Source organism: Euleptes europaea, chromosome 13 (assembly GCF_029931775.1).
Source record: "Euleptes europaea isolate rEulEur1 chromosome 13, rEulEur1.hap1, whole genome shotgun sequence".
NCBI classification, from domain to species: Eukaryota; Metazoa; Chordata; class Lepidosauria; order Squamata; family Sphaerodactylidae; genus Euleptes; species Euleptes europaea.
The window spans coordinates 63,309,155-63,335,844 of NC_079324.1; the positions used below are offsets into that span (position 1 = coordinate 63,309,155).

Sequence of the window (26,690 nt, forward strand, 5' to 3'; positions counted from 1 at the left end):
CCTGATCCTTTTAATTGGAGGTGCCAGGGATTGAAGCTGGGACCTTCTGCATTCAAAGCAGAGGCTCTTCCACTGAACCATGGCCCCTCCCCAGAGATGAAACCACAGGGGATGTGAAGCAATCTAGCTTAGCTTTCTGATGAGCAACAAACTTAGTTTTCAGCAAAATCTGACTCTCCTAGGCAAAAACTTCCACGGAATATCACCTGCCTGTTTGTGGCAAAACATATACTCACAGCAACAATTTCTTGTTTCCGGGGGTCAATTACTCGGACTTTCTTGTCTTTGGAAGCGGTGCAGATCAGGCTGCCGTTCCGATTCCAACTCACGTTATAAATCATGTCCTGATGCATGTCGTCCAGGTTTATCAGAGGCTCGCCAGTCCCCACATTCCAGATGATTATGGCACTGTCACAACCTGAACAGGGACACTGATTTTTAAAAAGGGGTCTAGAGGAGATCCAGGGAATCACAGGCCAGTTAGCCTAACATCTTTCCCAGGTAAATTAGTAGAAACTGTTATTAAACGCACCAAGGAACAAAGCCCATATGAGGGAAAATCAGCATGGCTTCTGCAAAGCGAAGTCCTGCCTCAGCAACCCTTTGGAGTTCTCTGAGAAGGTTAAGAAGCATGTGGATAAGGCAATCCGGCAGAGGCTTCTGACAAGGTACCAAAGACTCCTCACTCATGGGATAACAGGAGGGCCCCTCTTACAGATTCAAGATTGGCTGAACAACAGGAAGTAGGAACACACGGGCAGTTCTTGCAATGAAGGGAAATGGGAAGCGTCTGGTGCTGCTGATCATGAATGATAATGAATTGGGGGTGAGCAGTACAGCAGCCCCATCTGCAAATGATACCAAGTTATTCAGGATGGGGAACAGTGAGACAGACCGTGAAGAGCTCGAGAAAGAGCTTTCTAAATTGGGTGAGTGGGCAACAATGTGGCTAACGAGGTCCAATGTGTAAGGTGATTCACGTAGGAACAAACAACCTAAATTTAAATATACACTGCTGGGGTCTGAACTGTCCGAGACTCAGAGGGAAAAGAGGTCTTGTAGTTGTAGCAGAAAATGCGATGAAAGTGCTGACGCAGCTTGTTTCAGCAACGAAAAGGACAAACTCCACGCTGGCAATTATCTGTGTAAAGAGACTAATGTAGTTGAGGTTGTCTTCATTGTGCATATTATGTGGTCTCTCATTTTTAATGTTGCCCTCTAACTGTGTAATCTAACCTGATCACTCTGTGGGTTGCATGCAATGCTTCGCTGCCTTGTCCTCCAATTTTGTAAAGATGCCTTTGTATAGTGGGTGCTTCGTATTGTACGGTCCCTTCCTACATAAGAACATAAGAAAGGCCCTGCTGGATCAGACCAAGGCCCATCAAGTCCAGCAGTCTGCTCACACAGTGGCCAACCAGGTGCCTCTAGGAAGCCACTAACAAGACGAGTGCAGCAGCACCATCCTGCCTGTGTTCCACCGCACCCAAAATAATAGGCACGCTCCTCTGATACTAGAGAGAATAGGTATGCAGCATGACTAGTATCCATTCTAACTAACAGCCATGAATACCCCTCTCCTCCATATGTCCACTCCCCTCTTAAAGCCCTCCAAGCTGGCAGCCATCACCACATCCTGGGGCAGAGAGTTCCACAATTTCACTATGCGTTGTGTGAAAAAATACTTCCTTTTATCTGTTTTGAATCTCTCACCCTCCAGCTTTAGCAGACCCCGTGTTCTAGTATTATGGGAGAGGGGGAAAACTTCTCTTTGTCCACTCTCTCCAAACCATGCATAATTTTATAGACCTCCCTCATGTCTCCCTCAGCCGCCTTCTTTCCAAGCTAAACAGCCCTAAGCGTCTTAACAGCTCCCCATAGGACAGTTGCTGTAGTCCCCTAATCATTTTGGTTGCTCTTTTCTGTACCTTCTCAAGCTCTGTAATATCCTTTTTTAGGTGTGGTGACCAGAACTGTACACAGTATTCCAAGTGTGGTCTCACCATAGATTTCCTACATTGTTTTCAGCTGTAATCTGCCTCGAGTGCTAGCGAGAAGGTGGAATGACAAATGAAGTAAACAGTGTGCCCCTGTATGGTGTGGCTTCATTTGGAATACTGTGTACCGTTCTGGTTGCTGAATCTCATCTTTTTCTCCCTCTGCCACTATACTAGAATTGGGGGGGGGGCACCTACTGAAGTTGTTGGGAAATACATTCAGGACAGACTTATTTACTCAACAAGTAACTAAATTGTGGATGCAATTGCCGGTGGACACAGTGATATCCACAAACATAGATGGCTTTAAAAGGGGGGGGGGTCAGACAGACTCATGGAGGAGAGGTCCCTCATTGGTGATGTGCCTCGGTGATTAAAGGGAACCTCCACTGTCAGCAACCCACCCTCCTCCTGAATATGTATTTGCTTAGCCACTGAGTCTTGCACAGCTAAGACTTCTCCCCAAAAGAACCAGCAATGCAAACTTTCCTCTGAGCGCAAAATAAGCAACAAGCAACACCCTGGTTAGCTTGTCCAGGCCTAGAAAGCCTTGTGGAAGACACTGCAAGAGAATCACCGACTAGGGGGCTGCTGGTCCAGGTCATGCCTGTTTTCAAGTACACAGAAGAGAGGAGAAGACTGAAGAGGAAAGACTGAGAGGGGATATGATAACCATCTTCAATTACTTGAAGGGCTGCCATATAGAGGATGATGCCGAGTTGTTTTCTGTTGCCCCAGAAGGTCGGACCAGAACCAACGGGTTGAAATTAAATCCAAAGTGTTTCCTTCTAGCCATTAGGAAGAATTTTCTAACAGTTAGAACGGTTCCTCAGTGGAACAGGCTTCCTCGGGAGGTGGGGAGCTCTCCTTCCCTGGAGGTTTTTAAGCAGAGGCTAGATGGACATCTGTCAGCAATGCGGATTCTATCAAGGAGAGCACCTTGGCCATCTTCTAGGCATGGAGTAGGGGTCACTGGGGGTGTGGGGGGAAGGTAGTTGTGAATTTCCTGAATTGTGCAGGGGGTTGGACTAGATGACCCTGGTGGTCCCTTCCAACTCTTTGATTCTATGATTTTAGGAGAATAAAGCAACTTCTCAATGCCAGTATGGTGTAGCTGTGGAGGGGGAAAGCTTGGTGCTAAAAGAATGAAAATGCTCAGCCATGACCTCATCAGATCTCAGGCAAGCCACGCTCTCCGCCAGAGTTTCCTCTTCCACCAACCCACACCAAAGGCACAGAGGTAATAATACTGATCTGTCTTACAGGTTGGTTGTAAGAGACCGCACATGAGGAATGCTACGAACACTCAAAAGTGTTGCATAAACATTAAGTATTGCTATTAAAAGAATTATGCCTGAATATCCACAGATCTGGAACATACTCCCACTACGCTGTGCTCCAGCCACCAGTTCCACTGAAAGGGAGCCAGGCAAGATCTATTCATCACTCAGGGCCTCACGACTTACCTGCGCTGAGGAGTACGTTGCGTGCTGTCGGGTGCCAGGCGACGATGCCCACTCTTTTGGAATGACCTTCTAAGACGACCACAGGGTCCGTCAGTGACAGCGTGAGTCCATTCTCTGGGATCTGCCACACCTATAAACAGGAAGAAAAGAATTATTGTGCGAAAGGCTGCCAGTTTCAAAAAGGCAGGTGCGCAGGGTGGTGCACATGGCTTACCTCGTAAGGTTGTTGTGGGGATAGGGTGGAGGAAGGGAGAACAGTGTGATAAGTCTCTTTGGGTCCCGATTAGGAAGAAAAGTGGGAGATAAACCAAAAAAATAAGCATAATAAAATAATAAGCATAAACCTGTATGCAATACAAACCACTTCTAAATATTAAAATGGCAAAAACTTAAACAAAAAATATCAAAATCCAAAAAGGCAATCATAACAAACAGAAGATGAGCAAGAGGCCAACGGTGTTTTCAAGAATGGGCAGGTTAATGAAGAGGCATCTGTTGGGAATCTTCCTCTGCTGCATTACTGGCCAGCTGTGCCTCTTGGAAAGAAGCCGGCCAACATAGAGGCGAGAAAGTCAAATGCTGAGGAAGCTCAATTATCTGCCAGCAGGAGGCAGCATCACCACCAGCTGCTTCTCACTGTCCCATTGTCTGCTTACCCCCAGCCGCACACAGAAACACAAGAAGGCACAACCAGACTATCTAAGGCAATTGGAGGTAACCGACGTCGACCTCTGATAAAGACCTGACCCTTGCATCAAAGTTGGGGCCACTGGCTTGGATCCTCCTGCGGATCTGCCCCATGAATGGTGGCGCTTTCCTCAGTGAGAGGAGCCCGTTGCAAAAGAGGAAGTCTCCTTTTGCTGGGGAGACAACATCCACCACCAGAGAAACAGATCTGCAGGATCCAATTTGAGGTATCTACACTGAAAGCAAAGCAGGGGATTTCAGAACAACTCCTAACTGATTGTCAGAGCTCAAGAGGCTGCCACGGTCTAGGAAACCCACCACGTATCCATTCCACAGTAAGCATGGCCACAAAAAAACGTTTCTCCTTACTCTGCTTCTAAGGGAACCTTAAAGTGCTCACTACACGCTACAACTGGTCTAAGAGGCAGCATCGAAGATCTATTTTGTTTGCGTGTGTGTTAAGTGCTGTCAAGTAGCTTCCGACTCATGGCCACCCTATTAATCAATGTCCTCCAAAATGTCCTATCTTTGACAGCCTTACTCATCTTGCATATTGGGGGCTGTGGCTTCCTTGATTGAGTCAATCCATCTCTTGTTGGGTCTTCCTCCTTTCCTGCTGCCCTCAAATTTTCCTAGCATGACTGTCTTTTCTAGTGACTCTTGTCGTCTCATGACATGACCAAAATAAGATAGCCTCAGTTTAGTCATTTTAACTTCTAGGGTCAGTTCAGGCTTGATTTGATCTATAACCCACTGATTTGTTTTTTTGGGAGTCCATGGTATCCGTATTTTTTTTACGCCATACTTTTATTATTAACAACATATGATGAGCCATCTATGCGATTGCTTCAGTGCTTCCAAAGTGAAATTTCAAACAAAAGAATGGACATAAGAGCAACGTAGCAAAATATGATTGAGAGAAATGTTGAACTGCCAAGTTCAGTGTCGAGTCATTCACACAGATGCCACCGCATCAAGGATCAACCAGAAAGGATTCTGGAAACCAGCCCTGCTTTGTGAAAGCCAGAAGAGCCCCAGAATAGGACTGGTTCTCAGTTTGGTGGGCAGCAAGCACCGTTTCTCACTAGGCAGACCCTGGAAGGTAGCGGAACGCCCTGGCTGTTTTCTAGAAGCCAGCAAGCCTACTGAGGTACATGGAGTTTCCGTCTAGACATTAGGAAAAACTTTCTAACAGTTAGAGCGGTTCCTCAGTGGAACAGGCTTCCTTGGGAGGTGGTGAGCTCTCCTTCCCTGGAGGATTTTAAGCAGAGGCTAGATGGCCATCTGTCAGCAATGCTGATTCTATGACTTTAGGCAGATCATGAGAGGGAGGGCATCTTGGCCATCTTATGGGTCACGGGGTGTGTGTGGTGGGGAGGTAGTGGTGAATTTCCTGCATTGTGCAGGGGGTTGGACTAGATGACCCTGGTGGTCCCCTCCAACTCCATGATTCTACGATTCCATGCAACAGAAAAGGCAGAGCATCAGCTTGGCATGCTGGAGATCCCAAGTTCAATCCCTGGCACCTCCAATTAAAGGGTCAGGTTGAAGGGGATAGGAAAGACCTCCATCTGAGAGCCTGGAGAGCCGATGCCAGTCTGAGCAGACAATACTAACCTTGATGAACCCAACGGCCTGATTCGGTACAAGGGAGCTTCATATGTCCAACCCATTCTCTAATGTCACAGCATAATTCCCTGGGCAAAGTGAAATGGTAATATTTACAAGCCACTGAGGTCAGGACTGTCTACGCTGACTGGCATCCGAGGTCTCTCCGCAGCTCTTTTGCTGCCTGGGACTGAAGCTGTCGGACCTCCTGCATGCACAGCAGGTGCTCTCCCAATGGGCCATAGCCCCACCACCCCCCGGCTGTGTGCGGCCCTGTCTCTGGCCTTCTGGAGGCCAGAAAAAAACAGTTATTGGTGCAAGGGAATTATCTTTCAATACATTCTGTAACCCCTTCGCACTCGATTGCTCACATGGGACTCTCAAGTGGGAAAAGTTCCCCCTGAGGAAGTTTGTGTGAAACGTATCGGTGTTACAGAATTTATTAAAATATCAGTCTATTGCACCAATTGTTTTTTTTTCCTTCATTTTGTTTTGGTGCAGACCCCCCCCCCTTTTTTCTTGCTTCTGAAGGTCAGGACAATGTAAAAAGAAAAGAAGCCAGCTACTGAAATGCAGGCACCCACAAAGGTTTAGAGCCAGGAGACCCTTCAGATTTAAACCAAGTTATCTTGTACATTAGACTAGCTATCCTGAATAGCCTTTCATTTAAATACAACAGAAGGGGAGAGAGAAAGTCCAAGGATTTAACACAGGAGTAGAGACATTTAAGTGGATTAGAAAGGGGGGAGGGGGGGAGCGCATGCACATGCTTCACAGGAAGCGTTTTCCCCAGGTAATAGGGGAAGGAGGTTACACACAGGGTCGTATACATTTCAATGCAAGGCGGCAGGGTCATGAGGGACCAGAGATCAGACAGCACAACAGCGCTGATAATCTTTTCATACTGAGTCAAAGAGAAGACAGCATGGGGGTCTCCAGGGGTCAGGACGAGAGACACTGCAAATCCTCTGCTCGAGAGTATGATCCATCTTTATTCCCTTGGAAAGTCTTGGTCCAGGGTCGATTCCAGGTTTTGGGGGTCCTTGGGCAGACGGTGCCCAGAGGCCCCCATCTGCTACCACAAGGAACCCTCACTCCCTTTCTGCCCCCCACATGCCACCCCCACTTGCCCACACATCCTCTCCTGCTTCCAAGCCTCCTACTGCCCATGCTTAGTTCCCTGCAACACCTGCATACCCTTTTCCTGACTGCATTGGCCAGTGCATGCCCCTGGGAGTGCTGCTGCTGCCATTGCCACAAGGAGTGCCGTTGCCGCGCACCACCCACATGCCCTTCCTCAGTGACTCTGGGCAGTTGGGAGCACTGGTACAGGCAGGTGGCAGGGGAGGTATATGGGGATGGGGGTCAGCAGCAGAAGTCCTGGGACCCGGCAGCTGCCCTATCCCAGGGTATGCTCGTTTGCTCCAGGCCATGAGTAGCAGGGAACAGGGCCACAGGCTTCAATTCAAAACCGTCCATCTTTGGTGTCTGAAAAGACGGCCAGGCAGACCAGCTTTCCCCACTCGTACTTGCACACCCCCCACATCCACAGGCTGCATGGTGACACAGACCACCCATCACCAGTACCAACGGCTCTAGTGGATACATTCTGGAAGGCCGTGGCGTGGGGAATTCAGAGGCGTTTCCTTTCCTTTTTTTTATCCCTTAGAAGCTCCTTGATCAATTGATCTTGAGCAGCATATATCTAGTGTTGGAGGGATATAAGGATTGAAACAAATCTTGCCACTGACAATGTAGCCTTGGGGTCCCTATCGCTTAGTAAAAAAGGCATTATGTCAGTCACAGAGGCATTGGATTTGTATATTAGAAGGGGGGAAATCAGAGGCGTTTCAGGAACGGACTTGGCGTTCTGATGACTAGTGAGTTGAAGACCAAAAAGAACAAACACTGCAAGACGTGTGAAGATCTGTGCATACTTTTGCTCCCAGTATGTGTGCTATGAACCTTATCCATGTACTAACTCACACGTCTCATAATGCAACAGACATTCCTAATGGCCTTTGAGGTTTTAACACCAATATTGTTCATTTTAAAAACAAATATACCCTATCGCATAGCCCCAACAGACCCTCAAGACAGGTTTTAAATGTTTTAATCAAGCACAGCCATCAATAAATCTTACCAGACCAATTTAAAAATTCCAACCTAGAAGAGCTGAGGAACACCATGGCACAAAAGAAGAGAAAAACAATAGTACAGGCCAGTTAGTGTGAACATATAAACATATGAAGCTGCCTTATACTGGATCAGACAATTCGTCCATTGTCTACTGAGACTGGCAGTGGCTCTCTAGGGTCTCAGAGGGAGGTTCTCCACATCACCTGCTACCTGGTCTCTTTAACTGGAGATGCCGGGGATTGAACCTGGGACCTTCTGCATGCCAAGTAGATGCTCTACCACTGAGCCATGGCCTCCCCACTCCCCTACTGGGATCTACCCAACAGGGAGAAGCAGAAACGCTGTTGTGTGGTGCTTCCAGCTGCTAATCCAGCTATTCAACCAAGGATAGTGGGGAGCTAGATTGGAGTCCAGGAGCACCTTAGAGACCAACAAGATGTTGGGGTCTAAGCTTTCCAGAGTAAAAGCCCCCTTTGTTAGATACTAAAGCTTTGACCCCTGAAAGCTTTTACCCCAGCCAGCTATGGCAAGCCAGGAAGTACAAGGGTAGAATCCACTTGTATTTGGTGAACATTTCCAAGAACGTTTCCTCTTCAAGTGGAAACAACTGAAATTCAAGCAACTGAAATTCAAGCAACTACTTATTCCCACACTGAGTGAAGAATGTGTCATGAGGCTCCGGGGCGAAGGCCTGCCCCCGAGATAACAGACGCATGACCCAACATCTGAAGCCAGTAGAGAAAGCCAGTCTGCAGAGAGAGAACCACGGGCTGAACAGAGGTAGCAGCACTTTTAGGAGGTGGGGAAGGGCATCATTTCGGAGTGATGCCCGCTCAGCGTAATCCTTTGCAGCTGAAACAGAAGCGCTAATCTCATTAGCAGAGCAAAACAGAAAAAAAAGGTCAGCTTGCTCCTCACTGAACTGGCCCATTCATTCCTGAACAGGGTGGTGCACCACTTTTTGTGTGTGCAGGGGATGAAATCAGACAGGAAGTGAGCTGTGGAGCACAGGACGTAGCTGTGTGCGTTGGCCTGTTAAATGCTTCCTTACGTACAGGACACATAGCAAGATAACAGAGAAAAATAACTCCAAGGCAGCAGAGCTCTGGTCTTTGTCTAGATATGCATTAAATCAGCATGAATGTTTCATCAGTGTCTGCAAGGAAGGGGATGAAGCAGCATATGGAGGGACAGCCAGCAAGCGAAGAGTTTGTATTGGCAAAGACAGTCAAATGGAAAGGAACATTCTTTCTGGTAATTTCTGCAAAGTTCTACGGCCAAAGTGAAGACACATCCTCTGGTCTGGAAGGCCGGCTCTCAATTCCAGTTGTACTGGAACAGGTTGTGGCCAACTCACTGACGAGGGAAACATGCTCAGTACTGCACGGAATGGAGGCTGAGCCTGGCTGGATCCTGCCTTGTATTCAGCCATGGATAAGTTTTTCCCCTCGGCTGCCTCTGCTTCCTTCAACTCTTTTCCTGGATTTCGCATTATTTCAAACAGTGAGCTATATTTTGTTCCAGGCCTTCCAATGAGTTAACCGGCTTGGGGATACACCACGTTACTGGCACTTGGTCATAATGGAAAAGCTTCCTGTCTCAAGAAGTGGAGTGTTGGGGGGGAGGTTCCATTTTCCATTCCTACTGGGTCTTAGATACCAGACCCAGCAACAGCCACAACATCCGTGCACCAAGATGAAGCTTGTGGTTGGCTTTACTAATTCGTACCAACAACAGCTTATCAGCACAATGTGTCTGGTAATCTCACAGGCTTGTTTAGCAGCCAACTAGCCCAAAGTTTTCCCTGAAATGTCTGCCAATGCCAACTTTGCAGACCCTGGATGTCCACGCAAGGTGGCACTTCACCTTCTTGAAAAGGGAGGCTGGCTCCAGCTGCAACTGATTCTCCCCATGTGAGAAGACCCAGATGGCACCCTCCACAAAACCATTATATGATCCAGCATTCTCCAGCCGAGTAGAAAACCTGCAGACCATTACTGTCATTCAAAGGTTTCTGAAGAATCCACATCTAAGCAGTTCCGTATTGTTTGGCATGAGAAAAATCACTCTTCAAAGTGAGCATCAGACTATGAGGAAACATCATGCAGCTGCAGAGCAATATTTTACTGCAAACCTCTCTGGAAGTTAAGCGAGAAAAAGCCAACAGGGTAGGACTATTGCTCACCTTAGCCTCCCCGCCCCCCAAAAAAATCAATGTGTATTTCTTTCTTTCTTTTTAAATAGACCTTTCAAGTCTCCTCTACTTAAAAGTATATTGTTTGTTTGTTTAGAATTTATTTAAAACATTTATTAGCAACCTTTCTCAAGGAAACTCAAAGCAGTTTACAATATAAATAATAACAAAACACAATAAAAATAATAAAAATCACTGTGCGTAAAGTGCCGTCAAGTCACAGCCAACTTATGGTGACCCTGCAGGGTTTTCAAGGCAAGAGATGTTCAGAGGTGGTTTGCAATTGCCTTCCTCTGCGTAGCGCCCCTGGACTTCCTTGGTGGTCTCCCATCCAAATATTAAGGAGGGCCGTCTTTGATTAGCAACTGAGATCTGACGAGAACAGGCCAGCCTGGGCCATCCAGGTCATGGCAAAAAAAAAAAAATCTAGCTAAAATTAATTATTTAAAACTGCTGGCGAGCCAAAGAAATAATCACCCCCAAGCAGCAAAACCTAGTGAATGGAGGGTCTGATGGCTACTGTGCTGCTAACACTAAGTTGGTGAGACCTGGTTGGAAAAGCTTTGACGGTGAGCCTCATGTAAGAGCGAGACAAAAAATGTGTAGAACGAGAGAGGGAAATCTCCTACAAAAAGCAGTGCTGCCAGGGACATATTTTAAAAGCACTCCCTAAACACATGACCTCACTGAGGTAGGCATCCCCACCCCCACAATGCTCTGCTCAGGGTCCCCTCAGCAAATGGAGGAATATGGAGTAGGCAAATGATGCCGCATGCAGCCGCCTGGGTCCCACCCCATCAAGAGAGGAGGCGATCCAGAGTGGTGGGGAGGATGGGCTGCTGACCCTCCCCTGCTTTAACTCATCCAAGGCAGCTCAGGGAGGGTACCTGTGAGCCAATAGCAGAAAGGGAAAGGGTGAAGCAACCCCCACATGCTAGATTTCCACTCTCAAGAGCGGATTGATTCCAAGGCTACTCTTCAGCTCAACTAACATCAAGGGAAAGGAATGTAGCACTGTACCTTCACCCCAGGATAAGTGAAATGAAAGTGGTAAGTGGCTGTACTTTGTGGACATGTTTTACTCCTGCGCAGGTGACAAGGTCCTAAGAGGGAAACGTTCTAGAGCCACTTTTCTCTGTTTTCTGCCAAAAAAATAAAACCCCAGTAGCTAATTCACTGTGCGGTTATTTTCAAGGTTTAAAAAAATCACGAGATGCCCATAAAATTATTTCTACAGATGAAAAGAAGCCAACTTTCTGTAACTCTTATTTCATCAACTTACCATAACAGTGCAGTCTTCCGAGCCACTGGCAATGACTTGGTCATTGTGAGGACACCAATCTATGTCAAGCACTGGTCCCGTGTGGCCACATACTGTGGGGTAGGATTTGTCAATTCTACCTGTCTGGACAGAGAGAAGAGAGCACTGTAATCTACAGGACAAAGAAAGGTACGCACTCAAATATTACACACACAAGATGAAAGCTTTAGGGGTCACATTTATACATCTCACATCAGAAATCATCTTAACTGCGATTTTCTCCTGCAAAGGCTTTTACAGGCAAAGATGTTTGGCAAATTCACATCACTATGAAACGTTTGCTCATCCAGCTGGTAACTCGCAACCATAAATGGAAGGAACTCTTCTGGGCTTTAGCCAATTCCCTTGCACAGCCTTTCACTCTGTGTGTCATAATTTTTAGAAGCCTATGCAGGTGTGCTGCTAGAAATATCTTTAACTCATCCCTCCTCCCCACCTGGCAAAGGCAGTCTTGATTTCTCGTTTGCTGTATGGCCATCTTCTTCTGGCATACTACGTGGCTTGATTTATAAAGTCACTATTTGCTCCTGATATTTCCTGAACCTGGGACTGATCACACATTCTATGACTACACATTGTATGACTGGGATGGCCCGGGCTAACCCGATCTCATCAGATCTTGGCTGCTAAGTAGGGCCAGCCCTGGTTAGGATTTGGATAGGGGATCACTAAGGAATACCAGTGTTGCTATGCAGAGGCAGGCAATGGCAAACCACCTCTGTTAGTCTCTTGCCTTGAAAACCCTATAAGGGGTTGCTGGGACGGCACTTTACACACACACTAACAATCCCTAGGTTACTTTTTTCCAATTCAAAGTTCATTGCACAAGAGGTTTTAGAAACAACTATAGCTATTAGTTCTTGCAGACAACTGACCTTAGACCTTTCTTTCCTGAGAGCTAACCCATGTGGTTGTCAGCACACACACACTTATATTCAGCTGTACACATGTAGGCCCAAAGCTTTGGGGACAGGATGGGGTATATGGAGGCATTTTAAACTCCAGGACTTCTCACTATAGAAGATCAAAGGGCTGACAGACCATAATATCCAGGCACTCTTAAACCCCTACAGGCTTCAGGATCTAAATAAATCTGTGCCAAAAACAATCAACTGCCTGAATGTCAAGATAACAAACATACTGCTTTTACCTCACTATAGTATCACATATTTTGCAAACCATGGTACTAGCTTTTGCCTTAAGAGCAGATGAAGGTATCAGAGGTATCAGAAGGTATCCATATAACATACTAATATGGATCTACCCATCTGTTAAGATTCTCTTCAAAGGACCTGCTCCATGTGTTTCCATCACCTGAAACATCCTGGGTAGCTACTTGGGACAGATGGCTTCAGTGCTTAGCACTGATGCCCCAAACTTGTAGAAATCCCATCCACAGGAGGCCTGCCTAGCTCCATCTCTGCTGTGCATCAAACCAAAGAGCTGTCAGGGTATCTTGATTCCCTTAATTTGACCAGCTGCTACGATTATCAATTTTGTTTTATTCTTACACAACAGCTGCTTTTTTGTTGTGTGTGATTTTCTTTTGTATTCTGGTTCTCGAGCAACTTTGGGAAAGTTACCTTGAATATTTTAATTGAAAGGCAGAGTATATACTATCCATGGGGCAGGCTGAAAAGGCACAGTGGTCTGAGAGGATACTGTGGATCAGCCCTTGAGGAACAGGGCTTCAATTATTTTGCCCATTACTGGCATATGAGAGCAATACACCTTCACCAAGGAGGGGAAAGTCTGCATTTACAAAAGCCAGACTCAAAATGAAAGCATCCTCCAAAAGGAAGCACATCTGAGGCGAAAAATAAATAAGATCACCATATCTAAAGCTCAGATCTAAAGAGCTGCCGATGAATGGGATGAGGTGGTCATGAAAAAATCCAATAAATAAATGGACACACCTGGTTAGTTTTAAGAAAAGCTTAAAAGAAATACTCTAACAGATGAAACCAAATAGGACAGCTGAATGCAGAGAACCAACACTGGGTGAATCAAGATGTGTCAATCAGGAGAACAAAATTAGCTGGTACATACATATTAAACTGGCAAATTTCTCCCATCTGTAGGATCAAGATAAAGGCCGGTCACCAAGTTTGCAAACAAACCTCCGAGTATTAAATCAAGCTCCGCGCATTGTGCAAATTGAGTGAAATGTTCTGTTTTTATTTCACTAAAATGGCAATTCATTTGCTGAGACATGAGCCTGCAATTATCCCCCTCTCAGTTATCTTTCTTTCTACACTGACAAAAGGCTAGTGAGGTAGAGTCAAATGTAACCGAAAGGGCCCTGCACTTATTTGTCTGCCAGTCTGGGGTGCTCCCAGGAGACAGCCCACTCCATTTCCATTACTACAAGCTTCATAAATACCATCAAGAACAAAATGGAGTTTTTCCTGCTCGATCCACAGCCTGGCAGTGCCTCTTCCCGAGCCCTTATCTTTGATCGCTGACTTCAGATAAAAACATGCACAACCTGATCAGGACAGAAAGATAGGAGTGGTAAGAGCGTGGGATAGGAGTTAGCTACTGAGCACTCCCTCCTCACAAAGGCAAAATGTCATCCTGTAATGAATTTATAGGAGGAAGAGGAGGAAGAAGAGTTGGTTTTTATATGCCGACTTTCTCTACCACTATACCACGCTGGCCTGGTGGAACAGGGCATGCTTTGCAGGAAGTTTCTAAGGTTAATCGCCAACAGCATCTCCAGTCAGCAGGCTGGGAAAGGCCTCTGCATGAGACATTGGAAAGCTGCTGCCAGTCAGAGCAGATGATACCAGGCCAGATGGACCAATGGCCTGATAAGGCAGCTACAGGTGTTCAGGAATACAACTGATAATAATAAATCTGATTATAATCTACTGGTGGTCCCTGGCCCTAAGAGTGTGCGGCTGTCCTCGATACCAGGCCCTGGTGCCAGCCTGGAGGAATGCTCTGTCTGGTGACATCAGGGCCCTGTGGGACCTCAAACAGTTCCACAGGCCCTGCAAGACAGAGCTATTCCACCAGGCCTATGGTTGAGGACGGCCACAAATGTCAAATGTCATCTTGCTGGCCTCCCTATTCCCCTCCTTTTATATTATTTTATGTTAACTGAGGGGTAACCTGCCACCTGTCTCCGGCAACATGAGTGGTATTTAGGTGCCATCTGTAGTTTTTAAGTTTTAATTGGGGTTTTAGAAGAAGAGTTGGCTTTTATACACCAACTTTCTTTACCACTTAAGAAAGAATCAAACTAGCTAACAATCACCTTCCCTTCCCCTCCCACAGACACCCTGTGAGGTAGGTGAGGCTGAGAGTGTGTGACTAGCCCAAGGTCACCCAGCTGGCTTCATGTGTAGGAGTGGGGAAACCAACCTAGCTCGCCAGATTAGCCTCCGTCGCTCATGTGGAGGGGTGGGGAATCAAACCCGGTTCTCCAGATTAGAGTCTACCGCACCAAACCACCACTCTTAACCACTACACCACTAAATTTAGGCTTCTGGGGTTAATTTTACTATTGACTATATTGATCTATTTTATATGACGTTACCCACTCTGCGCCTGGCTTCGGGCCAGGGAGGGAGGGCTAAAAATCGCATAAATAAATAAATATGCATACAACGAATATGCAATGAAGCACAGTCACACCCTCAGTTCAACCTGCTTTTGAGGCCATGCGAACCAATACCGCAAGCCACTCCTTTCTGCCAGACCTCTTGCTTCAAGTGCAGGACAACACCAGGTGGCCAAACACACAATCAAAGTCATACTGGCTGGGGAAATGAGGAACTCCACGGTCTCCTCTTGGCTTTGCTGCTAGTCACTGCAGTCTTGGCAAAAGCAGGCTAATGGAAGTTCAAGCTCATAGTGCAATATACACATCTCATCAAAATGTTAACATGTAGAATAGATTCCACACATGATGTTGTGCCTAAAAGCAGATTAAGCTTCTTACAGCAATTCATATGAATGTCAATAAAACATCTAAGTCAAAGCACATCTGTAGAACTTGTGGTTGCCAACCTCCCTGTGGGACCTGGGGATCCCCCAGAATTACAACTGATCCCCAGATCAGTTCTCCTGGAGGAAATGGGTGCTTTGGTGGACTCTGGCATTATAACCTGCTGTGGTCCCTCCCCTCAAATTTCCAGGAATTTCCCAGAGATCGCTGCCACAAGAGCTTCTACTAAATGTACCAAACACGGTGTTTAACACAACCTTTAACCCAGGAGCCCCCAACCTTGGTGAGCTTGCAGGCAGGGGTGGAATTCTGAGAACTGGGAGTGATCACCGTAACAAAACGGTCATCATGGAGGGTGAGGGTAATCACAGAGTGTTAGAAGGTTCCATGCCAAGAGCTCTCCCTGCAACGGGGTCGGCTGTTTCCAGATAGGTCCTCCCTGGAGGCCCAAAGTCAACTGTGCTGGGCTTTTCTGAAGCAACCCCTGCCCCAATGAGAGGGAGAAAAGCTTGGTCTGGCTCTTTGGCTTTGGAGAAGACAGACTTCCAAGAAGAAGCAAGCGGGTGCCAGGAATCCACGGCTCCCTCGGGCAGGACACTGGGAACCACTGCCTTAATCTGTGGTTGAAGAGTAGGAGTCCAGTAGCACCTTAATGACTAACAAAATTTCTGGTGTGAGCTGTGGCTCACGAAAGCTCATATCCTGCCAGAAATTTTGTTAGTCATTAAGGTGCTCCTGGACTCCTACTCTTTTCTACTGCTAATGACAGACTGACACGGCTACCCATTGTGATCTATTAACCTGTGGTTAACTATCCTAGCAAAGACAGGCATGGCTCAAACTCTGAAGGTTAGACGAAATCCAGGGACCTTTTTTCACAACATGATCTACAATAAAAAATACCAATGAACTTGGTGTGGCCATGAGACAGCAAACAATTTCATTGTTAAAAATCCATCTGTAGATGAGAAGCAGCCACAATCAATAGGGTGGAGATTTATGGTACATTCACAAAACTTTAGCCCAGGTAGGTAAATTTTAAATGTGAATGTCTTTTTTTTAAGTTATTGCAGATAAAATTTACCAAATAAAGGCACTTAATAAAATCAGAGAGACCAAAACATTGTACATAACAGTTCTGACCAAACAGGCTGGAAAAAAACCAGGTCAAAAAAATAACCATCTCTACTAGGAAGAGGCAGCTGACCTCAGAAAATAATTTAGATAATTCAGTGCAGAAAGCTGTTTCCTGTGGGGAGGGGTTTGGGGGGGTATCCTTACTGTTGAAAATAAGGAAGTAGCATCAACTGGCACATTTGCTATGCATATGCTGAGGAAGGAAACTGGATCACAGAGAGTGGGTTTGAAATGCAAACTAAGCTTTTCTCTTCCAGACAGGCACTGTCTCTTCTCTAGGGCCTGATGGTTCCCCAGTCCCAAGTTTCAAAACCCAGCTACTGCTTATCACTTAACACGAAGTGCTGTATCTATAGCGCATCCACATCTACCAACACCAGATGGCTCATACCCCAGGCGCTGGGGCTTAAGTGAGGAGCGCACTGTCGATCCAGACCATGACAAATGGCCATTAGTCATCCGGCAAGTCAGCCAGGCTCTCCATGACTAACCCTTGTTAAGATAAGTAAACAGGGCCATTCCCCAAATGGGAATTTATCATAGTAACACTGCTGTCACTAAAAGACATCTAAAACATCTAGTTTTAAATTGTATTTTACCAAGAAGTCACAAAAGCAAAGCATCGGTAATGTCAGACGCAGCAGAGTATTCAAGTTTTATCGAAGCAACGAGCTGGAATGTGAACAGGCATTAGCAAGAGGCAAATTAATTTGGCAGGCTAAGGATGCTCATGGGCAAATGGTGGGGGGGGGAGAAGAGAGAGAAATTTGGGAGGGGAAGGCAGCTGTGTGCAAGTGCAAAGTGGGTGTCTTTATATGAGTGCCTGTGATAACGTATGGGGGGCGGGAAGCACTGGAGTCAGGGGGGAGAAACAGCCTCTGTGGAGCAGGACGTCACTCCATTCTGCACAGTGCCAAGGACCACTGGAGCCAGACGACTGCTGGGAAAGGAGGTTATTTGGCAAACAATTTTTGCTTAAGAACTACTTAGCAACCCTCAAGGAGCGGCTGTGGCTCAGTGGAAGAGCCTCTGCTTGGCATGCAGAAGGTCCCAGGTTCAATCCTTGGCATCTCCAGTTAAAAGAACCAAGCAGTAGGCGATGTCATGTGTGTACACATGTGTTGTCAAGTGCATCGGCTGCAGTTGTGCGAACGTTTTTGCAAGGAAATGTAATTTCTCAAAGGCAGCATCGCACCTAAAAACATAAAGGTCATAGAGCCTAAAGTGAAAAATTGGCAAAAGGGAATGAAATGCGCAGTTGCCATTCATTCCCATTTCTCAATACCAATGCCTCTTCTGTGGAGTAACCAACCTTAAGATGGAGCCCGGAGTTCTCCTGGAATTATAACTGATGTCCGCACTACAGAGATCAGTTCCCCTGGAGGAAATGGCAGCTCTGGAAGGCCCTACGGCATGCCCACCACACTGAGCTCTCTGCCCTAGCCAAGCCCAGACCTCCTCAGGCACCCCCCCCCAATCTCCAGGAATTTTTCTAGTCAGAGTTGGCAACCCTACCTTTTGCGCAAGCCCTCTTGGAACAAAGAAGAGGAATGCAAGACACCACGGCTGGGCTTTTGCACTTCAGCAGGGTTTGCACAGGACAGGACCCCCGGCTTGCCACGTACAAGCAAGTGCTTTGTTCACCAGGCCTCACGTCATTTAACATTCTGATTCAGAGATCTCTGGAAGGCTGGAGAAGTGTCCCCAGGACAGTCGCTCGTGAGCAGTAATGAGGGCTGAATCTCATCCCACTGGGAGACCAGAAATGAAGCATCTGGATGACTTCATTGCTTAGCGCCGTCGGCTTAAAGCTGAGCAGAGATAAGTGCCGGGTACAAGCACAAAAGGCTTTGTGACTACAGCAGTTTCCATGGAATATCAGCCCTGGAAAGTCTATGGTAATGCACAGAAATCCACCGCAAAATTAGCTGTCAGAGTCAGATTCACACAGAGCAAAAACAAGCTGCCAACTGCTTGCCAGAGCAAAATCTGGAACTTGGCACAGCTGCTGCATTTCAGCGGGAGGGAAGCAGTTTATTGCGACTACTATATCGGGGGGGGGGACAACGACAATTTTCCAAAATGCAGAGGACCACCTCGCTTGTTGTTTTAAAACAGGTGAATGTACATGTTTTTCTAATAAAGTTACCTCAATTTTAAAAAATCTTCTAAGTTCAGAGAGTAACTAGAAAACCAGTTTCTAGCAGTCCTTGTGCTATGGTACGCAGTACACACCACGGGTCTCCAACATGGTGCCTGTTGGGGCCATGGCACCTACCAACACATTTCCTGGCACCCACCAACTGTTTTTAGAAAGTGGGTGGGGCCAGGTAGGGCTTTTGCACACAGGATTTCTAACTGACTGCTGGAAATTGATTAACTGTGCATATTCTTTGGCAGTAGCTGCCACCACTGCACAAGGATCTTCACTGCATGACTTAACATAAGCTGTGCGTATGCAAGAAAATATTTTAAATATTTTAAACAACATGCTAATTCAGGCAACATTTCTGCCTGAAATCATAGAATCATAGAGTTGGAAGGGACCACCAGGGTCATCTAGTCCAACCCCCTGCACAATGCAGGAAATTCACAACTACCTCTCCCCCGCACATCCTCAGTGACCCCCCACCCCATGCCCAGAAGATGGCCAAGATGCCCTCCCTCTCATGATCTGCCTACGGTCATAGAATCAGCATTGCTGACAGATGGCCATCTAGCCTCTGTAGTGAATTTGGAGAGGTCAGGAACAAGTATCAGGGGCTAATCATTTCTGTACAACAAACTTAGTATCACAAAATTGATCAGCTCACAAATGTCAAGCCTAGATTTTCAGAGTTTCACCACACCAAATTCCTCAAGAACAAAGAGACAGACAAACAAGAAGTGTAATATTGTTGAAGGCTTTCACGGTCAGAGTTCATTGGTTCTCGTAGGTTATCCGGGCTGTGTAACCGTGGTCTTGGTACCAAGACCACGGTTACACAGCCTGGATAACCTACGAGAACCAAAGAAGTGTAATGTTTTGGCAGTAACTGCAGGCCGGTAACTTGCCCATTTATTGGCTCAAGGGTCAGCTTCCCTCCATGCCAGTATACGTAAACTGGCAGAAACACTTCCTCTGGACTAACTCCCTACAGATTTTAACATTCAGAAGTAACACACTACTTCCAGTTACTTCCATACTGCTCTCAATAGCAGCATAACATATGTGGCTGATATTTTCTGAAGTTGGTGGAGGCTCTGCAAAGAGCCAATGAAAGAAGCAGTTTCAAATTCAGGACTCTTCCCAGAAAAACAAACAGTACACCTCCCCAAAATTAGGATTTTTTTTTACTCCCAACCTTCGAGCTAAAGCCAACATTTTCATAGGCAAGGTTTACAGTGGAAGTGTTGACAGTCCCTCGGCATCAGAAAAGTTAGTCAAGCACTTCAGTTAGCACAACCACCTAAACCACTGGAAGAGCATCAAGGGATTGTAGTCACAGCTTGTGATACGGCACATGTGTGCAGAAAGTTCAAAAAAAGGATCAGACTGAAGGAATCAGGTGCTGCGAAGATGGATGGGGAAAGGGGCTGAGGTTTCACACTGTCTACAAATGCAGCCGCAGAGAAATTCCCCGACGTATGGTGGCTTCTCATAGAAGAACAGCAAGTCATAGCACCGTATCACTTTACAGCCTAAGTCACAGACTGTGCAAAAAGCACGCTTCACAGGTGGGAAAGAGGAGCTCCTGGTTGAGGGCTTCTGGTTTCTGTCACGTATAATAGCTTGTGCACATTTCCGGAGAAAATGCTGGCTGGACCTTTTTGTGAATGGGCCCACAAGAGACCACAGCGCAAGAGAAACCAAGCCACCTCTGGCTGGTGCTCCAGCTCCAAGGCAGAAAGGAACTGGTCCCGGTTACACATGCCTTAGGGGTATCCAAAATTGTCTACCGTAAGGAATTTACACTGGGCTCCCTCTGAAGAGCGTTTAGAAACTGCAAGTGGTCCAGAATGTGACTGATGGGAGTAACATTATCCTGGCAATTGGTAGGGATCAAAAACCTGTCTTGTTTCATCTTCATTGGTTACCAGTTACCGTAGTTTCAAGGTGCAACTAAAAATGCTGGTTTTGCTCTTTAAAGTCCTAAATGCCTGGTGTCCCCAGTAACATCAGGGCCTTCCTCGATGTGCCTCTATTTATTTATTTAGAATAGATATTCGCTGCCTCTCCAGAGAACCTGCTAAAGGTGACTTACAAAGTGGAACACAGGGAAATTGTAAAGCGGCATACATAGTTAAAATTAACACGCTATTAAAAACCTTCACACACTTCTACAAGAGAGGTAAGACCTCCGCAAGAGTTACAGCAGAAGGATGGAAAGTCTTTCTTGCCTCTTTTCCTACCTGTGTTTCCCCATCAGTTAAAAACTATTTTAATTTTAGTCTCTGAAGGTTGATTTCTACTGATGATTTTCACTGTTGTTCATTTTTATAATATTGCATTTTGTCAGTCTGGCTGTTGCTGTCTCCTTCAATATAATACTGCTGTTTGTTGCTTTATAATTTTTATGTGATCTTGTAGATCCCTGAAGTATGGTAAGGCAGGGTAAACATGCCTAAAAAGTTATTAATAAATTTCACAGGGAAAGTGTCCAGTCAAAAGTGTAAAAGTCAAAGCATGCTCTGCATTTATTTATTGAGGGAATTTTTATGCCGCCTCTCCAAGGGAAAATACCTGGGATGGCTTACAAAATAACAGAATTAAAAAACAGCCTTAAAAGTTATAAATTAAAACCCAGCGTTTAAGAAAACTCACCCAGAGAATTTTTAAAAATCCCTTTGAAAGGACAAACGTTGCCTTAAGAATGGGGGGGGGGGATTTGGGCAGTGAAGGATCTCTCTTCCTCTCAAATGTTTTGTGTGGCAAAGTAAGGGTAAAATCTATCTGTTATATATATTGTTTTGCTCTTATTGCTTTTTTCCTACTTTTGTAATTCCATTTTCTGCATCACTTGACATATTATATCTGATATTTTTGTGATGTTTCTCATTTCTGCAATCCTACTCCTACTGCATTGCTTATTAGATCTCTCACGCTGTTTGATTACATAATTTTTACTCCTTGTCACCCATCCTGAGTCTCCGTGACAAAGGCAGGCTATAAAGTAAATGAATAAGGTAAATAAAATATGCCCAGTTACCTTCCACAGCAACTTTCTCCTCTTCCACCACCACCCTGCCCAAAGACCCCTGTATCTTGACCACAACAGATTACAGTTAGCATTAGGGTTGCCAACCTCCAGGTAGTAGCTGGAGATCTCCAGCTGATAGAGACCACCTGGAGAAAATGGCCGCTTTGGCAATTGGACTCTATGGCATTGAATTCCCTCCCCTCCCCAAACCCCGTCCTCCTCAGGCTCCGCCCAAAAAACCTCCCGCTGGTGGTGAAGAGGGATCTGGCAACCCTAGTTAGCATTCAGGTACATCAATCTGAAGAACCTCCACTCTATGGAAAACACAGTCCCTGCCAGCGCATGCCCGATGTCAGCAGCACGGCCACCACACTCTCTGCTGGGCTAAAAGTGGAGCATAAGGAAAGTAGGGAAGACTCCAGGCACCTGCAGCCCCCTTTACTGTGACTTTTTTACTGACATTGCAGGCATGGGAGGGAGGGCCCAGGCTAGCCTCATCTCGTCAGCTCTTGGAAGCCAAGCAGGGTCTGCCCTGATTAGTACTTGGATGGGACACCACCAAGGAAGGCTGGGGTTGCTACGAAGATGCAGGCCATGGCAAACCACCCTTGAACAGCTCTTGAAAACCCTGCAGAGTCACCATAAGTCAGCTGCGACTTCACCACACTTTCCACCGCCACCACAGGACTCCACAAAGGTATTGTTTCCAGTGGGCTCTGGAACCTGGCTGACCTGCTCAGCACTTCTGCAATCCTGGACTTTACCTTCAAGTGCTTATTTACTCAAAATCCCCATTTCGCTTTAAAGGGGCTGAAGCTGGGGACTTCTGGACAGTGCTGGATACAACAAAACAAAAATACCAAGCGATTTACTGGGTTCAACAGCCCATGCTCTGCCTGCTGTCATCCTCAGCATTCATTCTGCACAACCCTCCCTTCCTGTTAAGGGTACGAAGCAAAGAATCAAGCACAGATGCTTGAATGGCACTGATTTTTCCCCACTGTTTTTAATTCCATACATAGCCTTTTACAGCCACAGCTGCCAAGGGTTTCACATGGAAGGGCTCCACAGATAACGTAAGCATTATTTAAACCTCCCACACGGACACAAATCAAGTCTGCCAGGTAATTCAGCTGGCACGTGACGTGGGGGGGGGGGGAAATCCGGGCAGCTAAGAGTTAATCATCCTTGCCACTTGACTCGGAGGGGCTTCTCTCTTTTTTTACTGCGGAGCTCCTATCCCACCGTTCTCCAGGCTCAAAGTGGCCAATCAAAGCAAAGGGTGGAAATTATGCAGGACGTATCCCCGACCCAAAGCGCTGTGATGGCCATATATGGTAAAAACCACTGTCAGAGCCCTGCAGGAACGGCTGCCGTGAGACACAGTGAAATGCAGCAGCCGGGGAGGCAGGGGGGTGGGGGAAGGATGGGAAGAAAAAAAAAAACACAAATGCAAAGAATAACCAGCCCATTTATTTGGGTGTGTGTTTTTTTATTAGGATGTGGGGAACAGGAAACGGACTATGCTTTGCCAGGGCATCGTCCCAGCACAACCAAAACCACAAAACATAATCCAAAAGAGCCCCACCCCAATCCAGGTATATTGTGTTGGCTTCTCTGCCAGGGCTGTGCTCATTGTTACTGCTTCACCCACAAGGATATGATAAAAGCACTGGGGGGGTGTGCGCGGGATAACGCTGAATGAGCCGTTCAGCTTGCGGTACAAGGGCAGGATACTGGCAGTCTGTTGCTATGGCACCTGAAGCCTCTTGGCCCGTTACCACCACCCCCTCTGGCTCAGCATGAAAGACATTATGGCGGCCTTCACAGTGTCCTCCGGTTTCTGAACAGGTGCTCTGCAGCGCTGCTCCCTAAAATCTGGTTTGCTTATTTGGCCTTGACAGCTCACTGCAACGCAGAGCCCCTGAAATCCAGGGCATCTGCTGGGGGTGGCAGCAGCCAACTGTAGCAAGAGGAGAGTCCTGGCAAAGACGGCTGGGCGTCCACATAAAACACTACGATTTAAGAGCACCCACATGGAAGGAAATGAGCCAGCCACGCAGGGGGTGTCTGAACTGGCAAACTCAGCACATCTAGAGCTATGTAGAAATTCTTTGGTCTGCTCTGCTGATCACAGGTGAGCAACGAGGTCTCACACTGCATTAGATGGCCGTTCAGGCATTGCCTCACCTACTCCTTCCACACTTATTTGTATAAAGAACTCTCCTCTAGCTTCCATGTTAGTTTGCATTAGAGGAGATGGGAATAGCTGCAATAAAGGAAGAAAGATTATTCTATGACTCATTACAGAGACATGTGGGGCTGTCGAAAAGAACAAACCGTTTCTGGTTTGTAAGACTCTTTATCTCACAGTTGCAAAAAATGCCTCGCTGTCCTAGCATCATTTATTTAACACAAGGCACCTGGAGGGATACCTTTTGAGAATTCTTACATTTTACTTATTTTAAAGGTTTGCAGTCTGCTTATCTGACGTTCAAAATGCCAATGAGAAAAATGGTCACGTAAATTAAATACAAAATACACCATCATAATCACAAGAAGATCCTGATCTGGATGGCTCTCACTAGCCCAATCTCATCAGACCGCAGAAACTCAGCAGGGTCAGCCCTGGTTAGTACATGGATGGGAGACCTCCAAGTCCAGGGTTGCTATGCAGAGGCACGCGATGGCAAACCACCTCTGAACGTCTCTTGACTTGAAAATCCTAGTCCAAACGGGGTTGCTGTAAATTGGCTGCAACTTGACACACTTTCCGCCACCATTTGGTTTACCCTGACCTGGATGGCCCAATCTCTTCAAATCTCGGAAGCTAAGCAGGATTAACCCTACCTAGTATTTGAACTGGAGACCTCCAAGGAAGTCCAAGGTTGCTACGCAGAGACAGGTCATGCAAACCATCTCTGAATAACTCTTGTCTTAAAAGCCCTACAGGATAGCCTTAAGTCACTGAGACTTGACTGTACTTTCTACCACCATCAATAATGAGACAACAGAAAAATTGTCATTATAATAATAAACCAAAGGTCCGAGTATAAGACAGTTCCATAGATTCAAACCAGGTTCTCTCTAAACGAGAGTTTGCAAAATTGCTTCATACCCTCATTATGACAGCAGTTGCTCGGAATTTTGAAATTCTTGTGCGGTGCCCTCATATTGGAATCATTAATTGCCCTAGCCCCATCCTCACCAACATTCTATCACACGCTCAATATGCTTCTTAACAAGGGCCATTGTTGGCCATGCTGCTGTTTTTGTGGTAGGGTTCGCTTCTGCTTTGCACACAAAAGGTCCCCAGTAAAATCCTCTGTGCCTCAAGTAACTGAAGAATATCAAATATTGGGAAAGATGCTTCTCTGCCTGAGACCCAAGAAAGCCGCTGCCACTCACAGAAGGCAACACTGAACTAGATGAATCAGGGCCATAGCTCAGTGGCAGAGCATGTGCTTGGCATGCAGAAGGTCCCAGGTTCAATCCCCAGCATCTCCAGTTAAAGGGACTAGGCTGGTAGGTGGTGTGAAAGACTTCTGCCTGAGACCCTGGAGAGCTGCTGCTGGTCTGAGTAGACAGTACTGACTTTGATGGACCAAGGGTCTGATTCAGTAGAAGGCAGCTTCAAATGTGTTCATGTGTTCATACGGCAGCTTCACACATTAATAAACGTTCAATGCCACAGCGCCTACCAGTTGTTGCTTTTTTCAAAAAGGAGGGCCAGATATCAGAGAACAAAGCAGACAAATCCACCCTAAATTTAATAGCTTGTTTGTTGGATATTTTAAACTTTAACTTCCTTGGGGGCAGGGGCCTGACCATTTTTGTACTCTCTAAAATACTGGGTACACTTGTTGTATTGTACAAATAATAAAACACAGGATGGAATATCACACCAACAAAGACAAAGCACAGCTAATGCATCTATGGCGCTAAGAATAAAAATGACAGAAAAAGAGTACTGAACTTTTAAAACCAATACAGTTGACTACATTCAGCTACTGTAGTAACTAGAGGAAGTCCATTTCAGAGGGTAGCCCTGTTGGTCTGCAACAGAAGAGCTAGATTGGAATCCAGTAGCACTTTAGAGACCAACAACGTTTTCGGAGATTAAGCTTTCAAGAGTCAAAGCTCCCTATCTGAAGAAGGGACTCAAATCTAGAAGAAGTCAGTGCCTTTTACTTTATGTTGTCCTAGAAAACATATTATGATTTCAGGGACTTATTATTTTCCTCTCGTCAGCAGCCATAATGACATTAGATAGACGATCTAATAAATGTAATGCCAACAGCAGCAGAATTCAATTCAGCTAAGCAAATACAACCCAGGCTTTTATTTGCTGAGTTTTTTGTTTGTTTTAATTCTGAAGGAAATAAACCACACTGTAATAATTGTGCAGGATAAAGGTACAGGACAGAGCTGACAACTTTAAAAAATGCACTTACCTTGTGCAAAGGCAGAACCAGGAATGCACCACCGCCGCTAGCCTCTATTATTATCGCAACAAATCTGGGATTAACGGCACAAAAAGAACTATCCCAGGTAACACGGGAAACTCTAATGTCATCGTAACACTGGTCGTTTTTCACCGCCTGCCCAAACACATGCCGAAACTTGCTCTGTCGTACCACTCGTCTCATTGTTTCTGTGGAAAGAAGAGGATAGGAAATTCAAAAACAGCATACTATTGTTTTTCTACTTACAAAACCTGGAAAATCCCTCCTTTGCAGCCTGGCCAGGAGGAAAGATGTTTTAATCAATATGCTTCCAAACGTTTCATTCTGGGCCCTTCGCAATAGGAACAACGGTGGTAACAAATTTAGCCCACAATCCATTCCTCTAAACTTACTACCAACTTTTAGTTTTGTTTTAAAAGCCTGTAGCATTCATTTTAATAACACACAGCATTTTGTTTGAACTATTTACCGAAATCTGCTTTGAGAGCCCAAATTTGGTGTAATCAAGCAGAGTAAATTTTTAGAATGAAACAAGGCAGG

The 26,690-nt window shown here is 46.0% G+C and overlaps 1 protein-coding gene across 1 annotated transcript in view; it reads right to left on the reverse strand.

Annotated features, from left to right (window-relative positions):
- The window catches only part of CORO1C (coronin 1C), a 34,657-nt gene extending 8,319 nt beyond the window's left edge, over positions 1–26,338 (reverse strand). Inside the window, exons 1-4 of the mRNA XM_056859181.1 lie at positions 26,139–26,338; positions 11,374–11,496; positions 3,464–3,593; positions 237–418 (exon numbers count right to left, since the gene is read on the reverse strand). Coding sequence (XP_056715159.1) covers positions 237–418; positions 3,464–3,593; positions 11,374–11,496; positions 26,139–26,333 — 630 coding nt within the window. The 5' untranslated portion in view covers positions 26,334–26,338. The remainder of the gene's footprint in view (positions 1–236; positions 419–3,463; positions 3,594–11,373; positions 11,497–26,138) is intronic.
- Positions 26,339–26,690: the final 352 nt, after the last annotated feature.